The sequence below is a fragment of the Panthera onca genome, chromosome C1 (genome assembly GCF_046562875.1).
Source record: "Panthera onca isolate mPanOnc1 chromosome C1, mPanOnc1 haplotype 2, whole genome shotgun sequence".
In the NCBI taxonomy this organism is placed as follows: domain Eukaryota; kingdom Metazoa; phylum Chordata; class Mammalia; order Carnivora; family Felidae; genus Panthera; species Panthera onca.
In genome coordinates, this window is record NC_138346.1 from 68017955 (window position 1) to 68041814 (window position 23860).

Genomic DNA, 23860 nt, shown 5'->3' on the forward strand with positions numbered 1-23860 from the left:
CAGGCATCCCTATTTTTTAAAAATTTTAAATATTTATTTAAATAATCTCTCCACCCAAAGTGGGGCTCAAACTCATGACACTGAGATCAAGAGTCGAATGTTCTTCTGACAGAGCCAGCCAGGCACCCCTTAAATAAATGTATTTTAAAGAAATGGGTATTATATCCATAGAATGTATTAAATGTCAATACCAGAAATTCTTGCCAAAGTAAAGAATACCGTAAAGATTCTTAAGGAGCCATTGGCAGTATCTGAGCAGTTCAGAGCTCATGGCACTCTACTTTTATTAAATACTTGACCTTTAACTTGAGGAATCTTATAGTTTTTTTTTTTTTTTTTAATGTTTATTTATTTTTGACAGAGAAAGACAGAGCATGAGCAGGGGAGGGGCAGAGAGAGAGGGAGACACAGAATCCCAAGCAGGCTCCAGGCTCTGAGCTGTCAGCACAGAGCCTGATGCGGGGCTCGAACCCACGAGCTGTGAGATCATGACCTGAGCCAAAGTCAGATGCTCAACCGACTGAGCCATCCAGGCGCCCCTTATAGCTTTTTGTATTTTAATTTTGCAGGAATAGTAAATAATTATAAAATTATAAAAATAAATGCATTAAAAATAACCACTCATGATCCTATCTCTCCTTAATTTCAGTTTCCTCCCTTGAGATCACATTGTTAAAAATTTGGCATGGATTCTTCTAAGTTTTTTTTCTACATTCTTATACTTAGTGGGTGTATATAAAACTTTAGGTATTTTCTTTGTACACAAATAGGGTCATACTAAATTATTGTTGTGTAATTTAAAAAATTCAACAGTATGATTTTACAATCTTTTTTGTTAATCCATACCTTACTATCAGTTGCTATCTAGAATTCCATAGTCTGAATGCAATGTATTTCATTAATATGTAACCATTTTCAATACATAAATTGTTTCTATTTTTTTCTACTAAACAGTGATGAGTGAACATCCTTCATTTATATATTTATAAACATCCCTTTATGAATATTTAGTCTACTTTGTTGGTAGAGAACAAGAAAAAGAGTACTTATATCAAAGGTTGTGGGTTCTTAGGATTTTTATAGATGCTGTCAAATTTCCTTCCTTAAAAGTTTGTTGTCATTTATTCTTTCATTAGTGTTTCAGAGTACCACTCTTTTACTAACACTGGTGTCAGTATTATTTGACATTATCCATCTTAAATTTTTGTCCAGTACTGAAAATGCCTTATTTTAACACACATATCTCTTATTAGTAGAAATATCTTTTCAAGTTTTTATATTCAGTGGTATAATATGTTTATGTGTGTTTAAATTGTGTGTCCATTTCTGCCCAGAGTTCATTTGGAGGTTTGTTTCTTTGTTTTTCAGTTAATTTTTAGGAACTCTTTGTGTATTCTGGATATTTGTCCTCTCTTAAGTATGTTGCACATACATACCCTCAGTCTATGCCTTGCACTTGAGTTTTATGTATGTCTTTTATGCCATAAACATTACAAATATTTGTGAGTTAAATGTGTTAACCTTTTTTAGGACTTGTAGGTCTTACTTAGTAAGGCTTTTCCCACCACAAGATTATTAAACCATTTTTTTGGTTATTTCTTCCATCATGTTTATGAATTAGTTAATTTTTAGAAATTTCTCTTAGTGTTCTAATTTTGGAGTCCATTTTAGTATATCAGGTTAGGTAAAGAAACCTGTACCCTTAGTTTACTCAAATGCGCACAATCTTTTTTGAATGTCTTACCCTTTCTCCATTGATTTTCAATACCAGCTGTTGCATATACACATGGATGTGTCAGTGCCTTTTTAAGAAATGGATGACTGTAGCTTTATATTATATCGGGTATATCAGGTATGAAAAGACACTCCTCACTGATCTTGTTCTTCTAACTTCCTTGGTTATAATTGTACATTTTCTTTACTCTGAAACAGTTTGACTAGCATAGGAAATTATCTCTTTGTTAAAGGTTACATGGAATTTATCTGTGAAAAAAAACTGTCTGGGACTGGCCCACCCTTTGGGATGGTGGCTCTTTGACAGCTTTCTTCTATGGTAAATGATGTCTTCAAATTGTCTGGTTTTTTTGGATTCGATATATGTAGATTATACTGCCCTAGAGAATTAATCATTTCATAAAATGGAAAAAGTAGTTTCTCAATATTCTTTTAATTCTTTATTTCTCTGGTATTATTTCTTCTTTTATATATTGGTACTTTATTTTATCTCCTAGATTTGTTTCCCTAACTATCTATTTTATTTTTGTCCCCAAAGAACAGATCTTGTTTATTAGTTCTACCAGTTTACTTTCTACCTTTGTCTTTATTAGTTTATTCCTTCTGCTTTGCTCAGGTTTAATTTAATGATATATTCTAATTTTTGGATGCTAATGAATTTGTTTTCATTCTTGTTTATTAATAGACATGTTGTTTAAGGCTGTGGATTACAATATGGGAACCGTTTTAGCAGTATAAGATGTGATTTATAGTGTTTCCATTGTATTCCTTATTACTACTATACAGATATTCTGCCACTTCTGTTTTTTCTTAGTTATGTGAAGAGTCTTAAAATTTTTAGATGCTTCCTAATCCCAGATTTAGTAGTAATTTTCATGTTGCTGTATTGTGATCAGAAATTGTTGTCTGCACTCTTTCCAGTGTTAAAATTTTGGGGGGTTTTATCTGTGACCTAAAATGTGACCAAATTTTTATTTTTAAAATCACTTTCTTAAAGAGAAGTTACAATCTCTGATTTAATCTGAGTATTCAATATGTGACAGTCAAATCTATATTATTAATTATATTAGCCTATTTCTATTTTTTATAGTTATAGCTACTTTTTAATCTGCTTGTTCTTTGGGGCACCTGGCTGGCTCAGTCGGTAGGGCATGTGACTGTTCAAGCCCCACGTTGGGCATGGAGCCTACTTAAAAAAAAAAGAAAAATTCTGCTTGTTCTTCATGGTTTGAGAGGGTTGGTTAATAATGTTTCTATCTGATTTTCCTTATAGTTCCTTTACTGTATGCTTTACAAGTGTGTATTATATGACAGTTAGATATAATCAACATATTTTTATTGTGATTCACATCATTCAGGATTATGAAGTCATCTTCATTGCTTTTTTAGTGCTGTCCTGGGTTCAGTCTTGCATGATATCGACCACTGTGTTCTTTCTTTCCTTCCCTCCCTATCTGCCTCTCTGTGTTCTTTCTCCACCCCTTCTCTCCTTTTTTCCCCTTTCTCTCCACCCATTCTTTTGTTTTCAAACTCAGTTAGTTATACCGATCTTTCTCCCACAGAATAGAGTGGAATCTGCTTAATAATTCAAATACAAAGTGTTTTTTTTCCTTTCAGTGAGTAAGTTTGGCTGTATTAAATACTGAGATAACATAAAAGTTTAGTATGAATACTGTCATTTTATTTTATATTATATTTTAAAACTTACAGCTTTTGGAAAAGAATTCACAATGTGTTCTGCCTTTTTAGCATTGTGTTCTTTTAATTAGAAAGGTTTATGTTTCTGTTGTCATGACTGCAACAACATAAAAAACCTTAATCCTCTTATTTATTTAAGGATTTATTTATTAATCCTCTGTAAGGAGCGATAATAAACTTAATATTTTTCCTCTTCCTCTTCCCTTTTCTACCAGCTGATTTTAGCATTATAAAATAATTTACTTAAATTCTTTTGTGGTTTATCAGTTTTAAATAATATCTTTTGATCTGAGTAACATTCCATGTTTTTCCTCCTTCGACTTTCATCTTTTTTTTTTGTTTGTTTTATGGTTTCTGCATTGTTAAGGTTTATACTGCTTGTATTTTATTATAGCAACATAATGACATAGTGATTTAGTCCCATAAGTAGTTTTGGTATTTATTATAGTCCTTTTACTCTGATTTTTCCAGCCATCTCTTGGATGACTACAGTTTATCTTCTAGTAAATTCCTCAACAAAATCCCATGGGAACACGATTTTATGTGTTTGCATATGTTCAAAACTTTTGAACATTCGCTGTTGCCTTTATAATGAATGAGTTTGGCTAGATTTTAAAATCTCATTTATATTTCTTTGCTCAAGGATTTCACAGGCATTACTCTATCCAGTGGTGTGACCAGAGGCAGTGGGGTCCACCTAAGCGTGTTGTTGACTGTTGTGGATAAATACTCACCTGGTGGATCCCCCCTTACAGCTACTAGAGCTTTTTTTGTCTTGATGTCCAAGGATTCTTTACATTTGAAGTCCAGTAACTTTGATAAGGTATCTTACTGTTTACTGTTAAAAGGTGTTTCTTGGGGGAAGTACGCCCTTTCAATAGGTGTTTTATTAAAAAAACATTTCTTATATTTTGTCTTCACGAATGTATTCTTTTCGATGATTTTGATTTTCTTCTATGGAGATTCTAGTTATAGGTGTGGAGATCTCCTTAACTTGTCTTTAGATCCCTGTTTCTAATGCTTCTTAAATTTAAAACAGTTTCTCTTCTCTCTTTGGCTGCTCTTCTTGTATTTGTCATCTGTTTACCTTACCTCTGATCTCACTGTAGATTTCAGTACATAGCAGTTAAATCTCTTGAGCTCTGCCAGCCTATGTTTCATCTCCTCTTATTGTTGTGGTGTTTATTCCCTGTTGCTTTTAATTTTCTGGTTTGTGGGTGAACATACATGATTTTACTTCATTCCTTTTTACTCTTGGTTTCAATTTATGTTCTCAAGTTTTATCTGAAATTTGGCAGAACTTTTCTTGCAAGCAGTCTTCTGCCATTTGTTTTTCCTGTACCTTTTCTCCTTTCTCTCCATTATTAGGATGCTTGTATGGATTCAGCAGTGGTTCCATTATATCGTTCATCTTCAAGGAATGGGTGGTTCTTGGAACATATTTATGAGAAGGAAAGTCAAGGTCCAAGTACTAAACTAAGAACCTTTTTCATTTCTGTGTTTGATTTTTTTTTCAGTCTTTAATTCTTCTATGTTAATGGAAATGGGAAAGTATAATTTTTTTAAAGTTTATTTAATATGAGAGAGCGAGAGAGAGAGAGAGAGAGGGAACATGCACAAGTAGGGGAGGGGCAGAGAGAGAGGGAGGGAGAAAATCCCAAGCAGGCTCTGCACTGTTAGCACAGAGCCCAATATGAGACTCAAACTCACGTACTGGGAGATCATGACCTGAGCTGAAACCAAGAGTCAGACGCTTAACTGACTGCGCCATGCAGGTGACCCTGAAATTTTCTTAATATCATCATTTCCACTGCTACAGAGGTATGATGTTCCCTGCAGAGATGGATTTCTGACTTCCTTTGGTTTTTATTATTTTTCTCTGCCTTAAAAAAAAAAGTCTTTATTTGTTTTTTAAGTTATCTCTGCACACACCATGGGGCTCGAACTCACAACCCCAAGATCAGGAGTCACACACTTGACTGATTATAGGTGCCCCCGGTTTTTATTATTTTTTTGAGGATTTTTGTGCTTATGTTCATGGAGGATATTGATGAGAAATAGGATTATGTTCTGATACCAGTCTGATATTCACAACTGCAGGTAAATATGAATTCTTCTCTCAGGAAGCATTAGGAATTTTATCTTTTCTCTTTGGAATTGTCCCATTTCCCACTATTTATCTAATGTGACTCCTTTTTCATTGAAATTACTTAGCCTTCTGTGGGTCTTTTTAGTTTAATTGTTTATAACTTTCATTAGCTCGGGGAACTTCTGCCTTTTTCTTATTTCTTATACTTTTTTTTTTTTTTTTTACTCTTTCTGTGACTCATATTTTATTTGTGTTTATCTTTCTGGGTTGTTCCTATGTTTTGTTTTTTCCTTTTTCTTCTTTTCTTTGACCTTTACTTTACATTATAGGAGACTCTCTCTCAACTTTATCTTCCATACCACTTAATAGTTTTTAGTTTTATTATATTAATATGTTACTGTATTTCCATACTATTTATAATATCTAGGAATGGTCTGTGGTTCTTTGATCTCTCCTGTTAACACAGCATTCTATTTTACCAGTGCTGTAGCACCTTGAATCTTTACCTGATCTAAGGAGTCCGATTAGACTTAAAATTCTAATTTTCTTCTCAATTATTGCTGATATTTTGGGAAGGGGTATATTTTTTTGTTCATATTTTTATCTTTTCCCCTGTTATCTATTTTCTTCAAATGTTTAGTAATCCTTGGTTGTCTGTTTATTAATGTGGAATTACTCATTTAGATGTTTCCTTTTTTTTTTTTCTTTTTGGGGAAGTTTTGGTTGCCTCAGATTCTTCATTCCTTTACTCTTCAGTATTTACGTAGTATTTATAATAAACTTCTATTTAAAATATATATATATATATATACACTCTAAACTTAATTTCTTCACCATCATTTCTCTGATACATAAATTCCTGCTGTAATTGCATGTGTTCTTATCACTCTCATCCCAGTGACCTCCTAGCTTCTAGAAATTCTTTTTCTTTTAATTTTTTTAAAATTATATTTATTTTTGAGAGAGGGAGAGAGAGAGAGGGAGACACAGAATCTGAAGCAGGCTCCAGGCTCTGAGCTGTCAGCACAGAGCCCAATGCGGGGCTCGAACTCACAAACTGCAAGATCATGACCTGAGCTGAAGTCGGATGCTTACCCGACTGAGCCACCCAGGCACCCTGCTTCTAGAAATTCTTTTAATGCACGCCGATTGAAGTACCCTTCTTATATCCCAGAATCGTTTAAAAAAATAGGATTTCTTTTTTCTTACTAAGGAAATACTTCTTTTTTTCTTGCTCCTCTTCCTTCTTCTTGTCAATTTAAGGTTTTGGGAGCATGAAGAGAGGTAGGTGCTGGTTTTCTGTTTCAGCTCTTTCTTGATCTTATCTCTCCAAAATTTCAAAGACTATTTTTCTTCAGAAAACCTTAAAATATATGAAATACAAAGGGCATAGGCAGGATGCTTATCTTTTTTATAGCCTATACTTTTGTTAATTAAAACTTATATTGTAAGCTCATATATAAGAAAAAATTAATGACTTTTGTATGTATTTGGCCACTTGATCCTGCTGTTTTTACCTCCTTGTCATCTTTGAAATCTTGACTCCTTTCTAATTTGGTAATTTCCATTTCTCTCTTGAACTTACTTAGGTCCGTCTCACTGTTTTCCTAACTTCTAGTTAGGATTCTCAGAAATAGCACACTTCATCTTCTACTCTGAGGTAAATTCACATCTTAACAAATATTGCTACCTTTGCAGATGAGAGTCAGATTCTTCCACGTGACATAGAATGACCATTCTTGTCTGGCTCTTCCCTCCATGTTTCTCCAGATTCATCTTTGTGTATGTTTTGTTTACCTGGAATTACCTTCATTCTGGAATCTTTTTCTCACTCAGTGTTAACATGTCTGCTGTCTCATGGTGAAGTTAAGCTCTTTTACTTTTATAGTTCCACCACTTTATTTATAGTCATTTACAGAACTTAACACTTTATTGAAATTATTTTTAAGTGTCCATCTGCCCTCCTGTAGACCGTAGTCCCTTAGTAGGCGGGCATAGTGCTCCTAGAAACTATGTCAGTTTTAGAATACATAGGCACTTTTAAAATGCTTTGAATGAAACTTGGTTTGGTAATATTTATAATCACTAGGGCTTATAACTCATTCAGTAATTTCTTTTAAAGAAGAAATTTTCTATCAGATTTTAAATCAGTGAGAAATCCTAGCCATTCCTCATAGAAGGAAATAGCTGTCAGAGGAGAGGGAGAAATAGGATAGAGGTAGATCAGATCAGCCTCATCAAGTGAGAAGCCCGATGCCATGTCACATACACAGGGAAGCAAAGCCCTTTAGTAGAGTAAGATAAGCTGGTAGAACTTGAGGTACTGAGTTTATGTCTAAATATCTAGACCATTAATTGCTATCATAAAACATTTTAAGATTTATCTGAAATTGGTGTTCTTAGGACAGCAGTTAAATGTAGTGTTTACGTTACTGACCACTAGTAGAACTATGTCAGGTAGCAAAAGAATATCCAAATGTTCCTGTGAAGAAGACTGTGTGCTTTTGTTCAGAATAAATCATAAGGCTAGCAATTGTTAAGACGAGAAAGGAGGCTTGTCCACTATGTAACCGGAGCGACTAGTCTTTCCACATTGATTGTGACTGAACATAATGCCTACTGTGTACAGAACGCACTCTGCTAGGTATTCTGGGAGCAGCAGAAGAAATAAGAGATTGGGCCCCACCCTTAAGGACTGTATTTTCATTAGGCAGAAAACCACGGCCTATGGAAGGATTTATTAGCTATTAAAACAATGGATTAGTCTGTGCAGAGTAAGACATGAGCAATAGAAAAGTTTAATTTTTAAAAATGTGCAGGGGTGCCTGGGTAGCTCAGTTGGTTAAGCATCCCACTTCGGCTCAGGTCATGATCTTGTGGTTCGTGAGTTTGAGCCCCGGCATTGGGCTCTGTGCTGACAGCTCAGAGCCTGGAGCTTGCTTCGGATTCTGTGTCTCTCTCTCTCTCTCTTTGTCCCTCCCCCACTCATGCTCTGTCTCTCTGTCCCTCTCTGTGTCAAAAATGAATAAACGTCTCTCTCTCTCTTTCAGAAATAAAGACTAAAAAAAGTTTTTTTAAATGTACAAAATAAGGAGTAGTATAATTTAGATGGGGGAATGACTTCTTGGAGGGGTGAGTATTGATCTGAGATTTTGTGGGAGATGATGAACCTGGAGAGGCAATGAGCTGCCCCAGAATGGGAGGCACGATAGCACAACGTAGAGGGGGAAGACAAAGGGGCAGAGCAAGTTATGTTTTGTGTAAAGCAGGTGATTGGTTGATTTCTTGGCCAAAGAAGTATTTGTAGCACTTACTAATCAAGATCCATTCTTCTGGCTTATAGCATTTGATTTTTTTGGCATAAAGCCACTGGGTAAGTCAACATGATGGTAAATTAGACCTGTTCTTACCTCCCAGGAGCCCACATTCTAAATGATAGAAAGTGCACACACATAAGAAATAGCAGCTTGACTCAATTAGTGTATGACAAAAGGTAAAGAGAGAGGATGGAAAAGATGGATATGGTTGGAATCTGTAAAACAGGATTAAATAATACTTGCTTTACCGGGTTGTCACAATAAAATAAAATAACATATGTAAAGTTCCTAATCCTTAATAGGTAACTTATGTGCATGTATTGTGTCTCCCTTCTTCTCCACCGGTCAATTCTAAGGTAAACTTGTGGGGGAAAAAAAAAGAGAGAGAGATGTTCGAAAGAACAGGATCAGTGACACTTTCTGAAGAGGTATGTCTCGTCATGGGCCTTGAAAGATTGGTGGGGTTTAGTGAGCAAACGTTAGGAACAAAGAGGTAGACATACGGAATGTGCTTTTGGGAGCTACGGGAAGCTTTGCTTATGTTGAGTGGGAGAAGTTGGAAAGGCTGGGAACCTAGAGGTTGGCTGGTACCTGTATAGAATCCTCTTCTGCTCTGATCCTACCTTGTACACTACTCTGACTGATGGTTTACATGTTGTCATGGGTCAGCTCCTTTGGTAAGCAGGAATCAGGAGCTATCAACTTTGAATTCCCCACAGCAAATAGCATAGTATTTTACACCTAGTAAGGCCCTTCACACATATTTATTGACTTAGTAAAGATAACACATGCTTAGGTACATCAGAAACAAGGACTGTATGGTGATATTTCATGCTAATATTATATCAAATTATATAGTACAATGTGGGAAAGAATATTGTAGCGTGGAATAGTGGGGTGTCCTGGGGAAGGCCAGATCTGGGTTTCACCGTGGCTCATTGACTTACGCACCTTGTGAACCTGGGCGGGTTCTTTTGCAATATGTACTTATATCTGAAACCATTTCTTAGCTATCTGTTCTTCTGGCCTTTGTTTCCTCATCTATTGACTAGCTAGTGCCTACCTCATAGAGTTGTTATAAGGATTCAATGAAAACTAGCTCAGTGCCTGGTTCATATTAGGTGCTCACATATATTGTATTAATAATCATAATAGTTATTTTTTGATATTCTTAATCCACATTGAAACCTTGATATGCATCTTTTGAGGGGCAAAATGTACTCTATTGCTATCAAAATACTGAGCAAGAACCAAAGTAATGTGCAGTGCTGTCCTATATATTTCACTGTGGATCCTGCTGTATTAAGCTCAAAATCCTGTTTTATCAAATTTCAGTTTTGGAAATAAGGACCTGAGCCACAGTATAAGGAAAAGGGGCATCTTAGGCCCCTTTCTCTGTGACAGCAAAGCATTTTCAGCAGCTGCCTCGGTCTCTTCCAGGCCCACACAAGCTTGGTTTCCTTGACCCTCACAGCAGTTCTAAAATTGTTGGCCATGGGTTTTTATCCTCATTTTGCAGAAGCTGAAAAAAACTAAGGGTCAGGTGACAAGGTTAGTGAGTGTGAAAGTCATTTATAATAATGGTAAAAAAGGCATAGGCTAAAGTTAAATTTTGAATCAGTGTCTATAATAAGTAAGAAGTAAGATAAAACACAGTCAATATGAACACTTGGAAAGGATCACTGAAAAAGGAGACTCTGCCTGTCTTAAGTGTGAATGTCATCTCATTAGTCTTTTTGCCTATTGACGAGGAAAAAGTGTATGTAAGTTTCATTTTTCAAAGACAGTGACCTTTTTGGCAACATAGAGTCACAAAATGCCACACTTTGCTCTTCATGGTTTTCACTGGAATTTTTTAAACTTCAATTTTCGAGTATTCCAAAGAGATGACCTATCACACGAGTTGTCTGTCAAGTGTTTTTTTAAGCCCTTATAGGGCAGGTATATTGCACTGCAATAAATATAGATCCTGGGCATCATTTTGACTTGAAGGATTTTTTTAGTGTTTAAAAAGCTCTATAGTGTCAAGTGAAACAGCATCTTTGACTTCCCACTCACCTAGACCTCAAAATGCAGACTCTGCTTTGAGAACCTCACTTTGTATCCCTATCAGCTATCAAGTTCTACGTATTCTTTTCTCCTAATCACTTTTCAAAGAAAGTGTCATTTCTGTATATAGTTTCTTCTACCTTGGTGCATCCTTGATACTTGACGTCTAATCACCATTAGGCTCACCTAACCCAGTACTGGGTATGATTTTTTTTTAACTTAAAAATGTATGATCTCTATTGCACTTTGAGATAGTGACCATGTCTTATTCAACAATATGTTCCTACCACCTAACACGCTGCCTAACATATAGTGGGTACTTTGCCTCATTATTTAGGGACATGAACTGCTTTGATGATGGTGGAACTCCTTTTTTGAGACGAGAGATAACACATCTTTGTAATATTCAAAGACTAAATTGAGAAAAGGAGAAAGAAAAAGCCAAATACTATAGATAATAATCTTGACATTACGTAGTTACTGTGGGCTCTGTTATTGCTGGCCTGCCAAAAAAGTGACTCAAGGTTAAACCAGAATCTTTCACTTTACAAATGGTAACTCCCATCCTAGTATTACTAGATTTTTAATGATATTTTTTATTTTAAAAGGCCACAATAAACCTAATTGGATAAGGATCAAATGAATGCCCCAAATTAGATCCACCTGTGACTTTTTATATTAAGTGGATTTCCCTCCCTAGCTACCATTGTGAGGGATCTATGTAGGTTTTGAAATTCAAAGTAGGGAACCCTAGAGTTTGTAGTGTCTCTTTTTCTTTTCAGGAACAGGAGATCACTGTGCATATAAAACACACCCAAAATAAAGCAGTAAAGTGAACCCTGCTTAGTAGCAGTCCAGATAATGAAATGGAAAGTTTGTGTCTGAGATGCCTAGAATCTTCCATTTTGCCTTGTTACTATACAACAGCCACCTTGTAATCTAGCAATTACAAGGAGTTTCCCTTGTACTGAATACAGTGGGTTATTCCATGTGTCACAGTTGAAGAACACAGAGTAGATGCTTGTTAAGTCCTCAGTACAGCAGGGATCTTATAATTACAGTAGCTCTGATTAGTTTCAATACTGTGATACTTTTTATCATTTTGAGTGTTTCTTTTAATCTTCATTTAGACTTCATTGAAAACGTTCTTGTTAGCCACCAATGATTTTACTTTGACGCTCCTCCAATCCCCCCAGATATTCTACTTTTCAATTATTTTAAGAAAAAAGGCAAAATGCCTGTTAAAATTTTGAATTTGCATTGAGCAATGATTATTGTTTAAATACTTTTAATTGAATGAAATATGCTAGGTTACACAGGTCTGTGCTTTTTAAAAACTGATAAGCATTTGCAATTCATATATTGTGGTTTAATGCCCTTTTTAAATTTAACATTATTTTTAGGTTGATTGTTAAGGTAATATTTAACAGAAATACTTAAGTGTGTAACCTCAAGGATAGTTGAAAAGCCCATAATACAAAAATTTTAGCTGTTAAAGAAAAAATGCATCAATGAATATTAATAACCTTTTATATAACACGTAAATTAATACTTTGGGACCAATTCTAACCTCAGGATTTTTTGTGCCTTATATAATATGTAGCAATCGACCCATTTATCAAATTTATGAGTTACACAAGTAAATTAAGTTCATCTGCATATTTAAGTTCTTTAAATAGACCAATGTAAACAGTTTCTTATCTGCCATATGTTGAAATGTTTTAGTAAACTAAAGACATAACTGCTTAGTCAACAAAGATGGCATTAAATTGCACTGTTTTGGAAAAAAAAGTTAAGTGAACTAGATGCCTGTTAATCTGGTTCTTTAAATATCATAAACAAAAGTATCAGAATGTGTTTCCAAGGACAAAGGCGGAGTTTTCCCGGCTTTGATTGGTTGCTGCCTTGTCCTGTCCCACGGCCATCCTTAATTGGCTTTGGGTAGATTGGAATCACATAAGCAGAGTGACATTTATTACTTTCCTAGTTTCTTTGCACTGAGCCCTGAGATTCCCAAGTAGTAACTGTAAAAGATTTCTTTCATTTCGTCCATGATCTACAAGAGGGGATCATTCTACGAAGAGCAGGCATGAGTCTGAGTGCGAGAAGAGTCACTCTGCCTGCAATAACGCCAATAGTCCTACAGAAAAGGGTATGTGACTTCTTTTGCCTTTTTTTTTTCGTTTTGCTGTTTTTCTTTCTTTCTGCTACCGTGTGTTTATTAATATGTTGGAAACTTTAGTTACATATCCTGAGAGAGATTGTCATTCATTGAGGCTAGAGGTAATTAAAGGGTGTATTATTGAAATTAGACAAAAGGGGGAAAATGCTGTGCTAGAATGTCTCTGTGGTAAAAAAAAAAAAAACCAAAAAAAAACTCCATGGAAAAGCAGTTTGGTCTCGATTTCAGGGCATTGTGATTTAGAGAGTATTTGAAGCTTTTGCTTTTTTTTTTTTTTTCCTTCTGTAACTTCAGGCCTCTTTGCCTTTAGTTCAGTAGAAAATCTGCTAGCTATTATGTTTTATATTTGTGTACTGAGAAGCAGTTTCTTTGTTTCCCTATAATTCATAATACATCCATCTTCATTGTTGAATGGACTATATAGTTGTTTTACTGTTTAACCATATGGCACCAGTTTATTAGCCTCTGGTTTCTACCAATTTCTATTGAGTTGCTGCCTATTTGCTTAAGAAAAACTTTCCATTATATTCCCTTGTGAAAGAGGTTTCTGTTAATTATTAATGCAATCAATCCTGTGTATGAAAATATTGTATCTATTGGTTTTTTGTAAAGTTTATTTCCATGTCTTACTTGCAGCATCGTATTTTATAAGGTAATGATAAGTATAACATGAGATGTAGTATTTATAATACTAAACTTTTCTGGTAAATACACCAAATAAGAACAATGCATTTAAATCCTTAAAGAATCAAATCTCCAGTATAGAAAACAAAAGCACCAACCCACATTTTTGGCGATATGCTTTCTGAATGGTTTTGGTGACGCTAGAAACTAATGTTTATTTCCGTACCTGACTTTTAATAGTTAACTGTTAGTTAGCTATTAGTGTATTCCGTAAGTCAAAGGTCATGGTTTAATTTGTTTAAATATGACAAATATAACAATTAAGGTGTTTTTTTTTAAAAAGAAAAGTATCTTTTTTATTGTTTTTAATTTTTAGGTTTTCAGTTTATTTTCTTACACAGTCAACCATTTATTCACTAGGGACATTTTATTTGGCATTGGAATTGTATATGGTAATTTTGCCAACATTTGTTCTTTATCTTTCTTCATGTCTTTTTCTCTCATCTTAAGCAAATTTAATTGAAAATGCTTTGAGCTTGAATCTTTATTTTGATTTAGACTTAGCATTAATAGTGACTGTATATATAGATTCCCTGACTCACTGGAATGTGAAAAGTATACTAATATGTATCAAATATGTGTTCTTATGTCTGAGTTCTTGATCCAATTAATATTGCAATTTAGAATAACCAAGAAGCTTCCATCATGTTCTTTTGGATGACATGCTGGTGTGGTAGGAAGCATACTACCTGAGCTGTCTGTTTACTAGCTGCGTGACCTTGGGCAAGTCACTTAAACTCGTGGTCATTACTTCTTCACCTGTAACATAATAGTTGAGGGATTTTCATTAAAAGCTTTCTGCAGTCTTACCTGTGTCTGTAATTCTGCGAATCAAATAATATATTTTGTATTTTCATAGTTAAAATATTTAAACCATTTATTTTTTTTTTTTAGAGTATTAAAACATTAGAAAAAGATGCTGTCATTTTCAAGGACTTTGAGCACTTAATCCAGGGCACTTCGTATGAATAAAACTCGGCTAGAAAACCCAGTACTGACTGGTAAATAGCAGAACAAGAATATTCTGGAAAGCTGTGATTATAATTGGTGTTAAGTCTGAGCTGCCGATGGTCACATCATTGTGATTTCTCTTGGTCTCTTATAATAAACTGCTTGTCAGGTTTTTATTATAATAATTACATAAGTAATTGTGCCCAAGTCCATGTTATTCCTTTCCAGCGAGTACACATATTAAATTTCCACGTAATTTAGGACATCACCATTCGCTGAAGGTACTTATGGTATTTCTTTGTCCTGGCATTTTAACCCCTAGAAGGCTCCTTATCTAGAAGACTATCCCGAAAATCTTAACATCTCTTACTTTAGGAATTGGGCATTTTTATAACTAGAAAACATCCATCTGCTCTGGTTACACCATGACTTTTTTTTCCCCAAGATTGAAAATTATTCCATACTTGTAATTAACTTGTCTATTTCTATATGCACCATAATTTAAGGTGATCTTACAAATTGGTACCAGCATTTCTCAGAGTGTTTTGGGGGCAGCTTCTTGTTTTCCTAACAAGGCAGCAAGTGCCTTTTGCGTAAGTTTGCCATAAAGTTTGCTCATCCTGAATGAGTGGCTCTTGAAAAATAATTTGCCAGTTGGAATCCTAATCATTTGAAAGGCTGAGGGCATTTCTGAAAATGCTTGATAGCACTAGGGAATAATTTTGTTATCAGTCTGTGTATGTGATCTAAATGGCCTTAAGATTCTCCTGAGAGTGGCTGGGAACTTGAACTTTAAACATGGTCCGTAACACAGTATGGGTCTTTTTTTTTTTTTTTTTGTAGAAGATCAAATACACTTTGATCTCTGAGGGACAGGGATTTTTGGTAGATTCTCTATCAAGTGAATTTTTAGGAAAGATATTTTTTGTGTCCTCCAATTCTATTAGGGTCTTATTTCCTTGATTCTGGTTCACCAAGGTTCTAGTGAAGAAGGGTTCATCATATCTCTCAGAAATGGTTACATCCTCACCAAATGCTCTGAATGAATATTTTACCTCATAGCATTTTTCTCAGGGAACTACTAGGTTATATCTTTTTTTTTTTTTTTTTCTGATGAGAGAAGTCTGAGTCTCTTGGGTGTTGAGTGACTTATGCAAGGTCACTCAGAAGGTCAATGGCAAAGCTAGAAATAGAATCTAGGTCTTGTGACTTCAGTGTGTTTCTCCTAGATATGTGTTACCTCCTGAAATTAATATGTTAATGAAATTGCCTTATGGGGTGTATAATTGCCATTCAACTTCTAGTCTGGAATTAGCTTAGGCAAATCCTTTCATCTCCCTCTGCACCTCCACCAACTCCCATATGTTCTAGTGTAGAAAACATTTTATTCAGAAAGCAATTGTCAGCAGCAAAGAGTGTGTGTGTGTGTGTGTGTGTGTGTGTGTGTCTGAGAGAGAGAGAGAGAGAGAGAGAGAGAGAGAGAATGAGCATTTATACCCAGAGCTCTAGATTGGTACAGTACATCAAGAAACTATTTTAAGGTCCTAGAGAATTAACAAAAGACTCAAGCATTGTAAAATATATATTAAGTGTAATATAAAATTCCTATTCTTTTTATAGAGAGCCTTCAAGATCAGAAGGCCAGATGTCCATTTTCTGATTTTATGGGTAGGCATGTTCTAAGCCTCTATCAGATTTATAGAGTTTTGTGAATTATGTTTACAAGCATTTCTCCGTTATTTATCCATACCACAATTATGAGATGTTCGTAAGCACACAAGATCCTAAAGCATCTTCTGAAGTCTCAGAGAAAGAAGGGATAATTTCTTGAATATATTTTCCTTAAGATTCAAATCCTTTTGAAAATCTGAAATTCATGAGTATAATATGGAGCAGCGCCATTTATCCAAAGATTCAATTCTCTGTCTATACAAGAGAATAGTTTATGTTATATTCATTTCCTTCCTCATACAGTTAGAATCATTGCTATGACTTTCTAAAAATAGTTTTGTAAAAAGTGAAAGAATACAGATTATCATATCACTATTTTGCCCAGAAACTTTTAAATATATACAGAATCAGTCCAAATGTGTGTAGCATTCACTGAGCTTCAGGGCTTGTGTGCCCTGTGGCTTCTTCCCCAGCTTCCTGTGAAGCCTCCACTCAGTACATGGCTTTCTTCCTTGTGCTCCAAACAGTGATTGATGTTTGTCCTTCTGTACTTCTGCCCCCAGTTTTGTGCTCCGTGGCCTATAGACAACTCCAGGATTCTGTTTGCTTTCCCAAAGGCTGTTTGTTGTCTGTGTCCCAGCTCAAGCTTTTAAGACTTTCTCAGCACATCTATCTTGGTGGTGTCTTGATTCAGGATCAGTGGACATGCCTTTGTTGCTTACTTTCCAATCCAGTATGTTCTGCCATGTGACATCAATTTTAGTATCATCTTTTATGATACTGAAGTCTCATTAGCCATCCACAGTTATGTATCTTCTGCTTTCTGGCTATTCAGAGTGGACTTTTAGTGTTCTCTGTGTTACCGTGTGTGTGTGTGTGTGTGTGTGTGTGTGTTAATGTATAGGTCTTGTACTATCTGGTTTTCAAAATTTGTTGTTGTTGTTGTTGTTTTTTGTCTTACCACTAGATTTTAAAAATTTAAGAGACTCCTTAAATAAAGTGCTTTGTCAGTTACGAGCTGAATTTCTATTTCACATACCCAGAAAACTGAAATGACAGTGCATTAAACGGGGAGGAGATTTATTTTTCTTTCACTTTACCAGAAGACTCAGTCTAAAACTAATGTAGCAGCTCCACAATGTCCTCAGGCAACCAAACTTCTTCTTGCTTTCTGTTGTATCTTCCTTAGTGTGGGTCTCTTTTCCTTTTATGGAAAGAGGAATGCAAATCTCCAGTCATCCTGCTCACATTCCTGGCATACAGAATGGGAAGCACCAAGGGCGTGCTGGCCTCCTCTGTCAGATGTTAACTGCCACCCTGAGGTAACCAGGAGCTTCTGCTTCATCTTACTGGCCAAGATTATGTCATGTGGTCAGTCCTGGATACAGGGGGAGCCAAGAAGTGGAGGCTTTGAGCTCCACACACGGTTCTTGTTAGAATCAGGACTCTTCAGGAAGGGAGAGGGGAACAGTGATTCTTGGTGGGCAGCTAGCCATCCCCACCACAAGTGCCTCCAACATATTAGACATTCAATAAATATTTCTCCCTTGGATTTTTCTTATTGTGTTTTCAGATACAAAATATGGCTTTGCTTTTTTGTTTGTTTGTTTTAAAGATTTTATTTTTAATAATCCCTACACCCTACATGGGGCTCAAACTTACAACCCCGAGATCAAGAGTCTCATGCTCCACTGACTGAGCCAGCCAGGCGCCTGTCTCTATGGTTGTGCTTTTTGAACAAATGTATTCTGTTACTTGTATGGGGGTAGTAGAAGGTATAGTAAGTGGGGGAGAGAGTAGATTTCCTGAGCAGGGGAGGGTAATGGAGACCCACAGACGGCTGGCTTCCTTGGTTGGAAGGTAAGGTTGTGAAGTGGTAACCAGTACAGTATTATTTCTGTCTACATGGAGTTCTCATTCTTGCTAAACCTCACCCTTTCTTCTGCCCTTTTTGTTGTATACAGGGTACCTTTGTTGCATATCCACCTAGGAAGGGTACCACAGAGACAAATGGATTTTGTGTTTTCACAAAATGTTTCCTTTCCTGAGAAGTGAGTTTTTAGGAAGTGAGCTACAGTAGAGAATGTTGGTGTGTTTTAGAGCCAGGCAGCTCTGAGTTCAAGCTCAGCTCTGTCACTGACCAGTGGTGCGACTTTGGGTGCCTTCCTTGAAACTTTTCTGAGGATCATTTTCTCTGTCCTGGGGATGAGGATGTTTCCTCACAGAGCAGTTGGATAAATATTTAGAAATACTTGACATGTAGTAGAAGCTCGAAAAAATGTGAGTTTCTTCCCCACCCCCATCTGTGAAATGGCATGTTTTACTAGTTTCATAAACAGTTTAAAATCTCGCTATTACTATGAGCATAAATTGTTTTGTGCCCTGTCCTATTAAGGTAGTTATCCTTGTAGTAAATGAATCAAACAAAAAGTAGTTGTCCTTGATATATTACAGCCAGGGAGAGGAAGGCAATGTGTGTTTCACATGCTGGTTCCCTCAGCTCTTTTACTGTAACTTTTGGTGGGCTGTAACTGAATTAAAAAATAATAATCCAACTATTATATGCTGACAATTTTTACTTTTAAGCTGGGACCATAGATTTAAATATAATTAGATAGGTTCGATTATTTCTCTTTTCACTGTCCTGGGGAATATTAGGCAGGAACTTCTGGGTTATGTATTTGAAAGCGGTAAAATTGTGCCTAATATAGAGACATTTGTCTCAGTAGATAAAAGTGATGTTGCTGGAATGTTAGCTACATGATGGCAGAGGCAGTGTCACTTTTGATCATCACTGGACTCAAGTGCCCAACATGGGGCAGGTACAACATTGGTATATAATTACTGTTAGTTGAATAAACACAATGTTTGAAAAAATAGAATTGGACTGTTTGAATACTCACCTGTTATTGGCATTTCCTTCTCTACATTCGCGACCCTGTTGCATTCACTTCCTTTTCCCCTGGTTTCATACCTTGTGAAAAGCCACTCAGAGTCCACCCTGCATCGTCATTACCTTTATCCAGCTCCAGCTTGCTGCTGTGGGCAACTCTGTGTACTCACTGCCCTCGACACACACTCATAAAATGAAAACAGCTCTAATGTGTCCAACACTGATTACACATTCTCTTTAGTCCTCATAAGAACCCTACAGGATTGGTGGACAATTCCAGTTTGGGACGAGGAGTGTGAGGCTTGGAGGAGTTAAGTGCTGCCCACAGCACACGTCTGGTCCGTGACCAGGCAGGACTGAGTTCCGGGCCAGCTCCGTGCATGCAGGAGGCCACCTCTCCCAGCCGCGTGGGCACACTTGCTGCGGGGCCATTTCCATCTGCCGCTAAGAGCTCTCTGCCCTCTCTTGCAGTCCTTTGGTTGGACCAGTCTCACCTTTCTGCCTATCTCTCTTCTTCCTCTTGTCATTTTATCTGGTTGTGTACTCAATCTTGCCCTAAAGGTGTAGCGACTAAACCCTATGTCAGAGTTTCTCAGCGCTCAATAGTACTGGAGAAGCCTCTGAGACTTACTGAATGCCTTATTTGATTTCAAAAATTTACAATAAAAATCACTTATATTAATTGAGCCCTATCAGTTTGCCAGCAGTTTGCCAATTTTTAGTATGAGGAATCTAACTCGTAACCTGGTGGTTGAGGATCTGATCACAGAGCGGACTGCAAAGTCCACCATCACCATGAACACCTGGACTGAACCTCCATATGAATGAGGGCCATGACCCACATTGTTCTGTGAACCACAGTGCCTGGTCCACATTTGGCAAGGAAGGCAGATTAAAAATAGGCTCATTAATAGTCTCAGACCCTTGCCTGGGGGCAGTCTCAGGGCTGGCTCTCCTGACTATTCCCCAGCACCGGAAGCCAAGTCTAGAAAATAAGAATCTCTTTGGCAGAAGAAAGAAGCAAGGCTTTTGGTAGTTTCAGATATTAAACCCTCTGAGAGGATAGGGTCAAGATTTTCTACCCCTGTAAGATATCAAAAACAGTTGCTCTTCAGACTGTTCCTAAAGAAGAGGAATTCAAAAATCATCTTTGGCAAAAACACCATTGTTAGAAAGTGATTATAAACGCTTCCTAGTCGGCCATGTATGGTTAGACATATACATTCAGTTATATTAGCGAAAATTTCAGGGATTTTATAGTTTCAGAAGATAAATTAGTTTGGGTAGTTCTATCAATATTCAAAGAAATGTTTTGAAATTACCATTCTAAGTACCAGACTAACTCCAGCTTGAGTTCCAGGAAGGATTCTTGCTGAGGTGACTTGATATACAGTGTGTGTGTGTGTGTGTGTGTGTGTGTGTGTGTGTATGGTGTGTGTGTGTGTGTGTGTGTGTGTGTGTGTATACATATATTCCAAAAAATCCTTATTGAAGTTAGGATGTACACGATTGATCTGAAAAATTCCAATTGTTAAGAATATTTAAAAATAGCTTTAAACATTTTAAAAGCTTGTAATTATGATAGTACCTGCACAGGGTTAAGAATGTTAAAGTTGTAATTTTCAAAACATCGTTATTTTCTCTATTTGTACACGCTGAGAAGTAAAGACTCCCTCTGCTGGCTGTTTCAGGACATGCAGATTTCCAGCAAGTTAATATGGAGAAAAGTGAAACAAGGAGCAACCTCTCTTGATATTCCAAAAGCAGGTGCTTTGGCACATACGTGCATTTTTATATTGTGGTTTTTAGTTATCTAACACTTTATCTGAGATGGCGTGTAGAAGCAGCGGCTTACAGCCACATGGAAGTTGGAGGAGCAGAGCAGCAAGAACCGAGGCAGGTCGGAGCCCAGAGAAGGGACTCTGGCTGGCTATGCCGGGGAACAGCTAGCATCCCAAGCAAGTCAGACCTTCTTCAGTCTCGGCTTCTTTGTTTGTAAAATGAGAGGATGTCAGTGGATGTTGTCCAAGAGTCCTCTTGACCTTTCATATTTTATGATTCAAGCAGCACTGAGTGTATTTCTTGTACACAAATGTGCTTTATACATGTTTTTACTGATATGAAATAAATATTTAGCAAAGTGAAAAAAAGGTAAAATTACAAAAATGGTTATAAATCATTTGCTCCTAGTGCTGACACAGCATGGGAGTGTTAAGTCTAGAAAGTGATATTTTGTGTGCTATTATAAGTTTATACAATAATATCTCCCAAATGTCCCAGAAAGACAGCATAGCACATTTCATTGATCCTACGGCACCTTACGTTACAAGAAGCATCATTATGTTCTATGTTTCCAATTAAACTATGACAGACCACTGATGGTAAGTTACATCCAAGTTTCAGACAAGTTAAATGTGAGGAGATGTGCTTTTAAAAATTAGTAAAATAAGGCAGTTCCTGAAAGTGCTTCAACTGATGCCAGACAACCCAAGAATTGCAATAAAAAGCCCAGTGTTCTGGGCACTAATAAACGTTCTCTTTCTACTCTTCATGTTTCCCCCTCTCTTTTCTTAACACTTTTTCCACCCCTTCCCAACTTGTCCTTCTCACTGTGTGAAACTGTTTTTTCACTTTTTTGCCTAGACATGTCTTCTGGGTATTCTGGGAATAAATGATTGCTTAAACCCTGAAACGAGATACTGGAATAACATTGTGTCCAACATAAGCATGACCAGTGGTTTTCTGCTTTAAATATGAATAACCATTAGCACTTGTGAAGGTTTTTCTTTTACTTCAAAGACGAATTAGTCAGCACTGGCATCTTCACAGGAATTACATGAGTTTTAAAAACACTGAGGCTTCAGAGAACACTCTTTTGATGAAGTCACTGGAAACATTAGTGTGGGATTTGGGATTTGACCCTCTTTATTCATATTGGATTTAGGTCCTAAAATAACACGCATATATGCATATGTAGATGTGTGTGTGTGCGTGGTTTGGGACATCTTTAGACTTTATTTTTAGTGTTTGCCTTCTTTTATAATGAAATTGGAGCTGTCTCTTTTGCCTTTTCCCCCTGCCACATAACAGAGCACACTGAAAGGGCTTCCAGTTTTTTAATCGCAAAACTGAACCCCCTCTTGAGTCTTTCTGGCTACCCATGAGGGAGAAGAGAAGGAGCAGCCTGTAGGGCTCTTGGCCTGAGAAGAAGGGCAGAAAGGGTCAAGAACAGAGTTGGAGTCTCAGAGAGGGTAGAGGGGTATCAGGGAGACTTTCTGCGTGCCCCTTGGCCTGCACACTGGGTCTCTTCTCCTGGATGGGAGACTGGCCAGGCCATGATGTGACAGTGTTACTGTTCTAATCTGTCAGGTGTGGCAGTGCTCAGTCCCCTGCAATGTCAACTTTGGGGCATTTCCACACCAGGCCCCTTTGGCTTGATGCTGGATGGGAAACCAATTCATACATCATACATCTCCATCCGTATATTTTGAATTTATATCCAGAACTTCTGGAAGTTCTACATGTATCTCCAGTAACACAGGCCATTTTTTTAAAAAGTTTATTTATTTTGAGAATGAGAGAGTGTGTGTGCACAAGCAGGTGAGGGGCAGACAGAGGAGGAGAGAGAGAATCCCAAGCAGGCTCCATGCTGTCAGTGCACAGCCTGACTCAGATCTTGATCTCAGGAACCGTGAGATCGTGACCTGAGCCAAAATCAAGAGTTGGCACACTTAACCGACTGAGCCACACAGGCACCCCAGCAACACAGGTCCTTTAATTCTGCGTTCGTTTATGTGTTTATCCAATCAGGCCCTGTGATTTCCACACTGAGATGAAATCGCATACAAATGTAGACAAGTTCAGAGTTTTTACAGAGATGGTGTGGGGGTGTTCCAGCTTGTGACCTAGAGGACTGTGGACTCAGGGAAGGAGCCTGGCTCAGTCACTGGTGACTTGGTGGATCTGCCTCACGGAACTCGGAACCGTCTGCCTCAGTTTGGTTAATAAACCCTCGTAGGGTATATGTTCTGTTACTCGTCGCTGAACTGGTTCCTAAATGGTTAGGTGACCGTGTGGTTGTTTGCCATTATTCTCTTACCAATTTGTACACATGTTCTTGTGAACTTTCATTTAAAACTTAATTCTGTATTTCCAACCATTGGGAAAAGGCATTCTGTCATTTGTGGATCTGAAAACTGCTCCCTTCCGTGGTGGGCTCCCTGCTGGTTTGCACCGATGGAAACCTGTGGTCCGCAGTGCGGGGTGAAGAGCCTTCTCGAACATGCCACCTGACACTTGAGCTTCCTCACCCGCTCCTCATAACTTCGTGCCTCTGCTCTTGGCAAAGCGGTCTGTCTCTTGTTGCATGCGTGTTTTTTGCTTCTTCAGTCCTTGGTGTCTTTACTCCTAATATTTAATATTTGTCCTGCCCAGAGGTCCTCTGACCTTTTTTTTTTTTTTTTTTTTTTTGAATTCTCATAGAATACCAGAATTGAAATGGGCCAGAGAAGTCACCTTCTCCACCTTTATTCAGTTCACAGATTTCATGAAAGCTTTGCTTGTGTTTTCTCTTTGGTCTCCGGGTATTTTTT

General features: G+C 37.0%; 1 protein-coding gene across 4 annotated transcripts in view; it reads left to right on the top strand.

Annotated features, from left to right (window-relative positions):
• GRB14 (growth factor receptor bound protein 14) overlaps nt 1-23860 on the top strand; it is a 117088-nt gene that overhangs the window by 42407 nt on the left and 50821 nt on the right. Inside the window, exon 3 of one of the 4 annotated variants that reach the window (XM_060621247.2) lies at nt 12951-13039. The exons of 2 other annotated variants lie outside the window; for them this stretch is intronic. In XM_060621247.2, the coding sequence (XP_060477230.1) occupies nt 12951-13039 (89 nt within the window). Of the gene's footprint in view, nt 1-12837; nt 13040-23860 lie in introns of those variants that run through there. One more of the 4 variants, XM_060621248.2, reaches the window with a different exon arrangement.